At 39.9% G+C, this 12,323-nt stretch overlaps 1 protein-coding gene across 4 annotated transcripts; it reads left to right on the forward strand.

Moving 5' to 3' along the window:
* Nucleotides 1–1,628: 1,628 nt before the first annotated feature.
* Nucleotides 1,629–10,922, forward strand: LOC146651447 (high affinity cGMP-specific 3',5'-cyclic phosphodiesterase 9A). Of its 4 annotated transcripts, none has more exons than XM_085384396.1 (14): nucleotides 1,629–1,769; nucleotides 3,126–3,287; nucleotides 3,375–3,426; nucleotides 3,595–3,697; nucleotides 3,963–4,105; nucleotides 4,178–4,237; nucleotides 5,745–5,922; nucleotides 7,671–7,793; nucleotides 8,324–8,416; nucleotides 8,495–8,562; nucleotides 9,091–9,193; nucleotides 9,263–9,367; nucleotides 9,832–9,993; nucleotides 10,364–10,922. In XM_085384396.1, the coding sequence occupies exons 1-14, from the start codon at nucleotides 1,682–1,684 to the stop codon at nucleotides 10,553–10,555; spliced, it is 1,632 nt and encodes a 543-aa protein (XP_085240522.1). In that variant the 5' UTR covers nucleotides 1,629–1,681; the 3' UTR covers nucleotides 10,556–10,922. The 4 variants fall into 4 exon arrangements, with proteins under 4 accessions (XP_085240522.1, XP_085240523.1, XP_085240524.1 ...); XM_085384397.1 differs by having other exon boundaries at nucleotides 9,091–9,190; XM_085384398.1 differs by having other exon boundaries at nucleotides 3,126–3,275.
* The last annotated feature ends 1,401 nt before the right edge of the window (nucleotides 10,923–12,323 follow it).

Here is a 12,323-nt window from a genome sequence, read left to right on the forward strand (position 1 = left end):
TGCACATGCGCTGAACACCAACGAGTGCCGGAGAATCGCGTCACGTCTGCAGCTCCGCGCTCTGTGCAGCGACACCTACAGGTGCGGAGGTATGTTTGTTAGTACGCTCAAAAAAGAAAGAAAATAAAACCTCAGTAAAAAAAATTAAACAATGTTTTAATTAAAGGAAAGTGAAAGTAAAACAAAACAAAGGTACTTATTAAAATTATTCCTCTTTAAGAATGTTTTAGAAAATGTTCCTGGTACATTTAATTTGAACATATTCCTTTAAATTTAACATTTTATATCGTGTTTATTTAACAAAAAATGGAAAATTAAAAAAAAAAGTAATTGAATTGAAATTAAATTAAGTTAAAGTCAGAATCTTGGGCTAAATCTTGTTTTTAGTTAATTCTTCTTCTTCTTTTTTATTATTGTTGTTGTTATTATTATTATTATTATTATTATTATCATTATTATTATTATTATCATTAGTAGTAGTAGTAGAAGCTATATTTAGGGGAAATCAACATCTCATTTTCTTATGTGATTATCACTTCTTATGTCTCACCTGGCTGTGCGCATCTTTACTTAAGTTTGAGAACCTCTACATTTCTATTCATAAGAAACATCTCATAACATTTTAATTATGATAAAAAATTCCTGCTCCAATCACCAATCCTAAGAATTGAAATATAAAAATGTGTAAAACTGAAAAAAGTCATTGTGCAGGCATCATATTTTATTTTATAAGATTTCATACATTTTGGTACAAAGTCTTAAAGTTTAAATTACAAAAAAGATAAATATTTCAAGGAAAGAAAAACACATCTGTGCAAAAACTGGAAAGAAAATTGAATAAATTTGAAAACAAATGCAATAAATAAATACATAAAAATGAAATATATCAAAATTAAAATGAAAGAAAACTTAAAACTGTGGAGAATAAAAGCAAAAATACAAAAATATGAACTAAAAATATATAAAAGTCAAATTTTAAACAACAAACAAAAAAAGCACATATAAAAGTTTTCACATTTAGAAAAAAAATGGCCATATTAGGATTAAAGTTGAAATTTCGACATTAAATTTAATTAGTATTTTGAGAATAAAAGTCTAAATGGGGAGATTGTGGTTGTTGTTTCAACCAAACAACTGCAATGGCTCCTGTACCTTCTATAAAATTCTTAACATGGTCCTAATACTCTTTCATAGCAATGTGCCTATGAACACAGCATCACAGCATAGGGGCACAACGTGCACTAAACAGCAGGTTCGCTACAGCACTTAAAAATCAGCCAAAAACACTCTGATTGGTTATCTCATTCTCAGTTTGACTCTATAAAGACCATTCTCTCTTTCTTGTAGAACTGTAATTATATTTGTATTAAAAATCAACACCATGTTCACCTCTGTGCCCTTAATTTGTCACCCGCAATTTGAGAACCACTACTGTAATCATTTTTTGAAAAAAAAAAAAAACCTCATAACCTTTGTAATTGTCATAAAAATCTAAATTTCGGGTGAAGACAGTTGGCTATTGCTCTGAGAAATGTTGGAGTCCAAAGGCAGGGGAGGAGGAGGAGCTTAGGAGGAGGTGGAGAGGGGGTGGAGTGTTTATCATTAAGATAATAAGAGGAGATAGACATCAGAGCCAGATCAGCAGTGCGCACAGCAGCGTCAGTGGGTTTAGATTCATGACATGGAAACAAAAGTAATCTACTTCACGGTGAACGGGAGACCGGAGCAGGCGGAGTTCCCGGTTGATTGTCCGGCTCAGGACGTCAAAGGTAGGAGCCGAAGCTGAAGTTTATGTTTCATATGATCAAATGCATTCTAACGTGTTGTTTTGGACAAATGAATTAAAGTGGAATATTCTTATGCTTAGAGTTCAGGAAATACTCTTTTGTGACTAAAATCAATAAAGCAAATTTGATAAATGGATCAACATAAGACAAAGCAGTCTTTGCTGCAAATACAGCTGCCACTGACAGCTCCTCACCTCTCACAGCAGCTTCAGCCTTTGGCATCATGGTCTCCACGCACATTACATACTGCAGATTTTACTCATTAGAACAGGGCTGTAACTGCAAGCAGTGTTCTTACTTAATTTAGATGACTGCATTTAACTTCTACTGTACTAGTTTTTGAAGTTTACTTTCCTGTATTGAATTATCTGAACGTTGTACCTGCATAGTTGTAGACACTCGTTCCACTTAATTTGTGCTAGATTTTTCTAAACAGTTCTGCAGTGGGAAGCTCAGAATCGAGTCACTGTCAAAAATGTTTACCTTTACATCTTTTTTTGGTTAATATTTCAGTGCAGTCATTTATAGAAAACTTTACATGTGTGATGCGTGTTTTTCAGCGTTTGTGACTGATAATTATAATAGAGACTCCTGCAGTGCCTAATGCCTCCCAATCATGTTCGGGGCTGCTCGTGTTTCTGAGACACTACGGTGTATGGGGCACATTAAGGCAAAAACCCCCTCAGCCCTCTAAGTACTGTAATTCTCTGAGAACTGGGTATATTAAAACATTTATAAACTAATATTAGATGAAGTGCTATGAATATAAATAATAGAGCTCTTTTAGTTTAATATACATTGTATGATTATGGAAGTTCATATTGAATACCCAAGTATGAGTATAGCACAACCACACTAACCAAATTTGTGTAAATCACCCCTCTTAAGTAGATTTTACTTTTTTCTGATAAACTGTTTGTTGATGTTGGTTTTTGTTATAGTTGGTTGTTGTTGCTGATTGTTGTTATTGGTGGTTGTTGGTTGTGGTTGTTGCTGATTGTTGCTGATTGTTGCTGGTTGTGGATTGTTGTTGGTGACTGTTGGTGTTGCTGGTTGTTACAGTTGTTTGACGATAATGGGTTGTTTAGATACTGAGCACTTTACAAATATTATATAAGTGTTAGCACAAAAATTATACCAATAACCTAAAGAAAACAAAATGCAAGAAAACTTTCAAAATAGCTCAGAACAGACAAAAAATCTAAGTCTAAATGAAATGATTCATATCAAAGTTGGTTAGTAATTTGGACGTGGTTATATATATCTGTTCATTTGAATAACAGTTCCTGGATTTCCTCAAGTGATTCTATAAAATAAACCTCAAGCTGGTCTTTCTAGATCTGTTCCGCTCTGCCGCCGAGGCCGGACCCCATGACATCCTGAAACTGTACAACCCTAAAGGCAACATCATCAACATTTCTCCGAGCCTTGAACCCAACAGCCCCAACCTGTGCTACAAGCTGGAGGTGGTGGCTGCCGACTGTAACAGTGAGCTCTTAGGTATCTTTAATTAGGCATCGTGGGAATGGCAGTGATCTAGTTCACATGGAAACTGTTGACAGTCTCCATCTTTTTATGTCATTTCAGGTGCCGAGCTTGCTGGTGCACTAGGATTTGACCTGTCATCCATGGAAAAAAGGTAGGTGGGGCAGGCTGGGTATTAAAGGAGAGAACATGCGTAAAGATCTCTTAGGTATGCTACCATCAGTGTGCTTTTTAAAGTCTCATATCAGGCATTAAAGACCAGAATCTGAGCCATGACACGTACAGCTGAAAAGTTCATGAATGGTTGCTTCACTGATCCCAGACTGCAGGGCCTGGAGAAGAAAATCCTCATTGAGGCTGGCGAGACGCCTGCAGTTGTGTATGAGATGAAGAAGCAGGTGGATTCATTCAGAGAGAAACTGGAGGTATCCCAGCAAAGTTTCCCACATCCAGTGTTGTGTTGTTTAAGCTTGTTCCGCCTCAAATAACTGAACAAAAATACCAGAAGTTTTTTTAAATTCAAAACTTAGAGACAAACATGGGGATAAAGTGGGTTTGGCAGGTGGGGGAACCCTATGATTAGATGTCACAGTGCAGCAGGGCTGGGGAAATAATCACTTAGGAAGAAGTCAGTAATAATTTGTAGTGTGAGCTCCAGTAGGTTTGTGTTCAGTGCTCATTTGTCTTCAGAGTGTGGAGCATCTTAGCTGGCTGGGGCTGTTCAAAGATCTCTCGGAGGGAACCCACAAGCCCTCACCGTTCTACCACAAAAGGACGCTGCGTAAAACCAGGGAAGAGTGTGAACATGTGCGGGAAAAGTTCCTGCAAATGAGGTTTGTAAAAATTCACATTAAAATGTTTGGAATAATTTGCTATTCTTACTCCTCATGCCACAATCTTTGCAGCACTTTGGAGGTATCTGAGGAAGTGAGGCAGTACCTGAAGACGCCAACCTTTGATAACTGGTAAGTTTTGCTTTAAAATGCATGAATCCAATTGCTTTTAATGTCACCTGCTGAATCTGTGTTCATCACCCTGATGCGTCTTTGTGATCCTAAATAAACGAGCGCACCTGTTTCCTCCGTGGACAGTGAGGCAGGCGGTCAGCCAATGACAGTCGTGCCCAACAAACACATCTGATGTGTTTCTGAAGAGGATGGAAGCCCTCAGCCTTTTCTTCTGATCCGCACACTCATCTCAATATGAATAGGCCTGGATGAGGACTCGCTAATTAAAAGAAGGTCTTTATAAAAGCCTTAATATGCACACCGCGTTTGAAGTGAGCGCCATGCATTCACTAAGGTTCGGTTATCTTTTCATTTGTCCAAAAGCTTTTAAAGCAAACCTGCAGCAATAGAGGAGCATCGATGAGGTTAAGTTCAACCTACACACCTAAAGCTTGGAGCTAAATTACAGGATTCCTCTAAAGACCTGATAAAATGTGCTTTTTGCAAGTTGGCCAGTGCAGTATTATCAGGAATAATTCTGACGTGATCCTGCACTCTTGCTGCTGTAAACAAATTTACTGAAAAGACTAAAACCCTCAGTGTGTTCGTATGTTTCTCAACACAGGAGTGCAACCACTCCTCGTGAGCACAGTCCAACATGTGTTTGAAAAGAAAAAAACACATGAGTTTTAAGCAAAAATGCAAAAGTAGATGTTCAGTAGATAGATAAACAAATGTGGGAACAGGGTCCCAGCAAACAGAAAGGTGATAACGCTATACCTGCACTAAATTTTGGAGAAATATAGTGAAAACTGATGTTTTTATGAATATTTTAGTGCTGTCAGCATTAATCGCGGCAAATCTCTGTTAGCGAGTTATCGCAGATCACCCTGATGCGTGTGGCTGGACGGCGCTAACGCGTTAACGAGCATTAATGAGGTGTGCAGCCACAGGCACTGGGCGAACTCGCTAACAGAGATCTGACGCGTTAATGTGGTTATGGCGTTAATTTCGTTTTAGCGAGATTAACGCTGACAGCACTAGAATATTTTTTTGTTTGTGTCAGTCAAAATAACATTTTTTGTTCTTTCTGGATTTGCAAGACTTTCACCTTTTTTTTTTTTAAAGAAAAGAATTTCATGACAGATGGTTATGGTCCTCACTATTCCAACTTTGGCATCAGAGGGTTGAATATGTCTAAATGGTTCAATAATTGTCCTCTTTCCTTCCTCAACACTTCAGCTGACTCCACAGCTTCTGCATTTCTGTGTTGAATAATTATCGTCTGCTTGTCTTTCCTCAAAATCTTGTCTTGAAAGATGTGCTGAAAGATCCATTCTTGGACTTTGTAGCAATGGGAAATTTATGTCTTTTACATTATCTGTGTGTCCATTAGAAAACATTTCACCATTCAAGGTTTTTTTGTTAAGCTGAAAATTGGCAGGTCACATTTAGCCTGGAAATCCGAGTGGAAGGACAAATGTTGACTGGTTGGCTATTGATTTTTTTTTCTGGTGATGTGCAGGCAGTGGGAGGATGCAGAGATTATGGTGCTCCTGCAAGTCATGTACACAGATTTAGACTTTATACCAACCTTCAACATCGAGCCCGAAGTCTTGCAGCAGTTTCTGTTCGAAATCTATCGCAGATACAACAACATCCCTTTCCACAACTTTAAACACTGCTTCTGTGTGACCCAGATGGTGAGTATGTTTAACGCCTGCAACTAAGGGCGTAATTCCCAATTACGCTGTGGTTAAATTTACCTACAAATACTTAAAGGCAGTTACACTAGAATAAGAGGGTAAAAAGTTAGTTAGGAAACAAAGAAAGTAATTTTAAGTACTGTGTAGTTTCATGGTAATAATGGTACACAGCACTTTTCAGGTTGTGAGGCATATTTTGGCTCCATCACTAAAAGCTCACACAGGTCTACAAATTATTAAATATAGCACAAACCCCGAAAAGTACAGCATATTTACGCATATGTAAGAAATATTGTGTTTTTCTGCAAAATCCATCCATCCATCCATCTTCTTCCACTTATCCACGGCGGCCAGGTTGCAGGGCAGCAGCCTAAGCAGAGAAGCCCAGACCTCCCTCTCCCCAGCCACCTCCTCCAGCTTATCTGGGAGAACACCAATGCGTTCATAGGCCAGCCGAGAGATATAATCTCTCCAGTGTGTCCCGGTGGGACATGCCTGGAACACCTCACCAAGGAGGCACCCAGGAGGCATCCTTATCAGATGCCCGAACCACCTCAACTGGCTCGTTTCAATGTGGAGGAGCAGCGGCTCTACTCTGAGCCCCTCCCGGATGGCTGAACTTCCCACCCTATCTCTAAGGGAGAGGCCAGCGAACCTTCGGAGGAAATCCATTTCCAACACTTGTATCTGCTATCTCAATCTGTCAGTCACTACGGACAGCTTGGGACCATAGATGAGGATAGGGACTTAGATTGACCGATAAATCAAGAGCTTCGCTTTTACACTCAGCTCTCTCTTTACCACAACGGACCGGTACAGCGTCCGCATCACTTCAGCTGTAGCACCAATCCGAAAGTCGATCTCCCGCTACCTTCTGCCATCACTCGTGAACAAGACCCTGAGATACTTAAACTCCTCCACTTGGGGAAGGAACTCGGAGTTGGCACTCCACTATTTTCCAGGTGAGATTTGGAGGTGCTGATTCTCATTCCCCCTGCTTCACACTCAGCTGTGAATTTTTCCAGTGCGAACCATCACCCGTTGAAGCCAACAGAACCACATCATCCGCGAAAAGCAGAGATGGGATTCTGAGACCACCCAAGTGAAAGACTTCCGCCACTTGGCTACACCTAGAAATTCTGTCCATAAAAATTATGAACAGAATCGGTGACAAAGGGCAGCTGTGCCGGAGTCCATCACCCACTGGGAATGAGTCCGACTTATTGCCAGCTATGTGGACCAAGCTCTTGCAATGGTTGTATAAGGATCGAATGGCCCGAAGCAATACGCCAGACACCCCATGCTCACAAAGCACCTCCTACAGGACACATGTAGACTGGTTGGGCAAACTCCCATGCACCCTCAAGTATCTTTGAGAGAATAAAGAGCTGGTCCAGTCTTCCACGACCAGAACGAAAATCACATTGTTCCTCCTTTCTCTGAAGTTCGACTAACGGATGAACTCTCCTATCTAGCACCCTGGCATTTCTGCAAAATTATCATGAAATTACACAGTTTTCAAATTTACTTACGGTATAATTGTTTGCTTGTTTCCTCTAAGAACGGGACTTGTTCCCCCTTATTCTAGTGTGCCCATCTTTAAGTATTTGTAGGTAAATATAATTAGATTTTAATTTGAAATAAAAATTGGACATTATAAAGTGATACCAATAAATGCAGGTAAATCCTTCTTCTTCATTCTCTCCATTTGTGTTGTTGCCTTTGTTTGTCTTCCCTCTGAGCAGATGTATGGTTTGATCTGGCTGACTGACCTGAGGAGTAAGATGGACAGCATTGACCTGCTGATTATGCTGACCTCTGCAGTCTGCCACGACCTCGACCACACGGGATACAACAATGCCTATCAGGTACACAAAGCACACTTTTTAGGCTTCCCTAGTACTGAAACTCAGACCTGCATTGTGGTTTGTTGTACCAGTTGGAGTTAGAGCACTCCCGGCCTACATATCAGAATATGAGAACAGAATTTTGATTCAACCTGAAAATTTGGCTCGGTGCGATTTTTGTACACATTTTCTCACTAGATGATGTAAAACTGTGATATGGCAACAATTTTCTGCATGTAATGGATGGCACTTACTGCTTTCATATAATAATGAAACTCCTTTAAGATTAGGGAAAAGTCTCTTTGAGACTCTTTGAGAACCAGTCCATGTAATTCTGTGTAGTTTCATCGCTTAAAATCTTTTATACCAGTTATTTCGAAACTACCACCTTTTGCACTGTAGAAGAACAGCCAACACAGGTTTTGCTGGGACTTCAGTGCAGATGATGTTACAACACTCTGTGATGTTTTATTCATCTGAATTTTCCAGTTTTCCAAAATAAGGTTGAGGCTTGAACTTTGGTAAGAATCTCATGTCTGACTGTCCTTCAGATAAACGCTCAGACTGAACTCGCTCTGCGCTACAATGACATCTCTCCTCTGGAGAACCACCACTGTGCTGTAGCTTTCGAGATACTGGAGAGGGTAAGAATGAAAACCCTCCATTAACCTGCGTACATGCATGGATGACTCCACAGTGACCCGAGAGTCTTTGTTTCATAGACAGAGAGCAACATCTTCAGGAATCTGTCCACGGATCAGTACAAACGGATACGAGAGGGGATCATCAAGTGAGATCATCTTCCAATAGTCATGTTTTTAATTTTTCTCCCCCCAAAAGGAGGGAATATGTCTGCCTGTCTGTCTGTTTGTTAGCAGTCTAGCATCCACAATTTTCAAGATATCATGTTCAAATTCTGTGTGCCGGTAGAAACCAAGCTAAAGGTGATTTAATTTTGTGTAAAAATGCTAGACCTTGAGGGACATGTGTACCTAGTTTGGCTAAGCATTTAACCTTAACCTTCATTGTTACGTCCAAGGTCAAAGTTGACCTTGAAAAAACTTTGTAGAAACCATATTGAGTAATATATCATAAGAAAGGGCACGCAGAGAGCAGTGCAAAACACTTTTTATTTTGTCAATACAACACCCTACAGTGTCACAAAGATGACATCAGTATTTTATAATAAAAACACAAAAAAAAACCATCAATGTGTTAGTGTAGTCTTTGCCTTCTGTGGGGAAGTTGTGATCTCTGAGTGCTCTTGTTCATCATGACATCTTAGCACAGAATTTATAATGAGCACTGATTGTTTCAGATGCATTCTGGCCACCGACATGTCGAGGCACAATGAGGTTCTCAACAAGTTCAAGTCCATCCTTCCAGTGTTTGACTTCACCAACAAGGACCACAGAGACGTGGTAAGACTACAGAGCACCGTGAAAATTTGGAAGCATGTATACATCTATTTACTGTTGTTGTTTGTGCAGCTAATGACGATCCTGATCAAAGTGAGCGACATATCCAACGAGGCCCGGCCCATGGAGGTGGCTGAGCCCTGGCTGGATTGTCTTTTACAGGAATTCTTCAACCAGGTACCGACTCCTGCTGAACTTTGTCAAGACATTTCAAAGTGACAATATGATATGATGCTGTTTTTGATGAGATATCTGTAACTTAAAGAGGGATGTTTTGGAGCACAGTGACCTGAACTCTAAATGTTTTGGCTCTACCATGAGATTCAGGGACGGTCCAGCTGATTTTTGAAGGGCAGAGACAAACTGTGAGGTTCTTTATAGACACAGTCTGTTATCAAGTTGTGTGAGAATTTATTTTTCAGATGATCTGACCTTGTTGGTGCAGTTCATTATAACAAATGCAGAGTAACTTCACTTTTTAAAGCTACAGAAACTAAAATATATTACCTTTTAAATTCAAATGTTAAATCCACCGTGGCCTTACAGTAATGAGGGTGTGCCACACAGCTGAACACCCCTTATAAAGCAATAGAAGTAAACTAAGTTAAGTGGGTCAAATCTGTCTCCTGTCGTTCTGTCAGAGTGATGTGGAGAAGTTGGAGGGCCTTCCCGTTACCCCCTTTATGGACCGGGACAAAGTTACCAAACCTTCATCTCAAACAGGCTTCATCAGATTTGTTCTTCTGCCTCTCTTCATCGAGCTGGCCAACCTCTTCCCCTGCCTGGAGGTATTAAAATCAAAAGTATGGAGAAAATGTACTGTATGTACTTCTTTGAAAGCATCTTTGCAAAATTTAATGAAGACTTTCACAGGAAGGTGTCCAAAACATCTTAAATAAGTGGCTCAGATGAAAAGAAAAGACTAAAATAAACAAAAAAAAAAACCTAATTGGTGTGAAAGGCAGCACAGGTAAACAGTGAATGGTGAACAGTGTAAACAGGGTAAGATTTACAAAATAAAACAGGAAATTACTTTACAGAAACCCGTCCTCAGCAAGTGTTAAAGTACAGCCGGCCTTTTTCTACAGTAAGGAACTCATAAATGGTTAAATTCAACCCATGTTTTTTGGTAAATTGTAATCAGTTTAAACTTTTTTTGCAATAATTCTGCAGCAACACATTATTGATCCCGTCCGGAAAGCTCTCGACTACTACACAGAGATGGAGAAAGCTCTGGAGACGGAGCAGCAGAACCGGGCTCAGAGCGAGAACGCAGCCAAGAGCAAGGAGGCAGCGGGAGGCCGACAAGACAGCCAGACGGACGCCGGGCCAGACACCTCGGAACCAGAGTCACAGTTAACATGAATGATTTCATATCAGTTCACTGTCATATTGATTATTTGGTGGACTAAACGTCCTGTGATGTAGTTTCTCTGCATGCAGCGTTGATGTAACTAGAATAGAATAACATCACATTCAACAGAAGTCTATTTTAAAATAAATCTGTTTCTCACAGAATATATTTTATGAAAGAAACATTATTTGTAAAGGATCATAACACTGCGTTGTTACTCTGGTGCTGAAGTACCCATGAAAACACTATGTTGTAATGACTGCCGCTGTTGTTTGTTTGTGTGTGTGTGTGTAGGTGTGTGTGCTCTGAGTTGTTCTTGGTCTAGTTTGCAGTTAATAAAACACACACAGGGAGTTTGCTGTACTGTGTATTGTTGTCATTGTTCTATCTGTAAAAAAAATGGGTTAAAAAGTGCTAAAGACTTGAAAACTGAAAGACGATAATTTAATGCCAAACCAACCAATCAAGCAAGTGACATGACCCTAACCACAAAACTGTGTTAGCCAATCAGAAATGTTAATATCCAGGTTAGCTAAACATTTGACCTTGACCATCATTGCTAGCGCTCAAGATCAAAGTTGACCTTGAAAAAAAAAAAGTCAACAAATGATCCAACCATACATTATCTTATCTGCTTATCCTTATCAGGGACACTGATGGGCTGGTAAAGAAACCATATCAAATAATATTTCGAGTCGTAGGTGGTTGCAGTGTTACTATAACAGGCTGATGTCATCATGTTGGAATAAGAACACCATAAAACATCAAAGTTTTAGTTTGGTTCTCTTGTTTTGCTGTTGTTTAACAGAGACTTTGAATGAAACAAATGCCTGATTATCAGCAGGTGCAGGATGCATTACTGGACACTAGGTGGCACCATACTGCAGAGCTCAGAAAGATCAGCTGGGACCAGAAGTTCAGTCAGAGGGAATCACAGCTTTGTCTCCAACAGGAAGTTCAACTCTTAGCCACCGGTATCTTTGTTAGAGGCTTCCTTCTCATCTGCTTTTAATGTATATTCAGTTTGGTGCACTTTCAGAATGAATTACCCAGCAGTGTGATATATTTTTACCTTTACACAATAAACCTTCTCTAAAATGTTGATTGTTTACTTGTTTTAGAGGTATTGACATCACTTTAAGACTGTTCTTTCCCCCTCGGGAAGACAAAAGACGCCGTGGTGTGTGGGGCCTCTGGCTTCTCTCGCCTGAATGAACGCTGGTATGTGCTCTGTACTTGCAGGGGGTCACCATTCATTCTTCTAACGCCAGCAAGCAATGTGACCCGGAGCAAGTTTGGCAGCGGGGAAGAAGTCCCAGAATAGTGTTCCTCTTTATCGTTTTTTCAATGACAGAATCAGCTATTAAAGTTTGCTGGTAGCAATCCCATCACAGCTCAGAGCCAAATACAGATCTGTTCTTTTTATAGGCTTCTCATAATCAGAGGAAAACTCTGAGTGAAAGAAGAGAAGGGCAGGCAAACGTCGTCACCCAGAGCTGCTGCAACAGCTGCTGACAGCGAAGGACTCAGATTGAGAGATGATCCATTTACAAAACCCACTTGAATAAGATTAAAACTCCTAAGAACCTTAAAAAATCAAATATTTAGTATTTAGAGGACTTGTATTTGTGCACACAAATAAAATCCGGAAAGATTAACGCTTTAAAAACTTGGAATCAGCTTTGAATCTTTGATCTGCATAAAGATTCAAAGCATGGCTGTGGAGCTACTTCAGACAGTTATCCAGTGACTTCTAAACGTCTGAGAATTAGCGCTTGT

Source organism: Rhamphochromis longiceps, linkage group LG16, assembly GCF_057381845.1.
Source record: "Rhamphochromis longiceps isolate RC_006_pf linkage group LG16, R_longiceps_female_GT1.1, whole genome shotgun sequence".
Classification (NCBI taxonomy): domain Eukaryota; kingdom Metazoa; phylum Chordata; class Actinopteri; order Cichliformes; family Cichlidae; genus Rhamphochromis; species Rhamphochromis longiceps.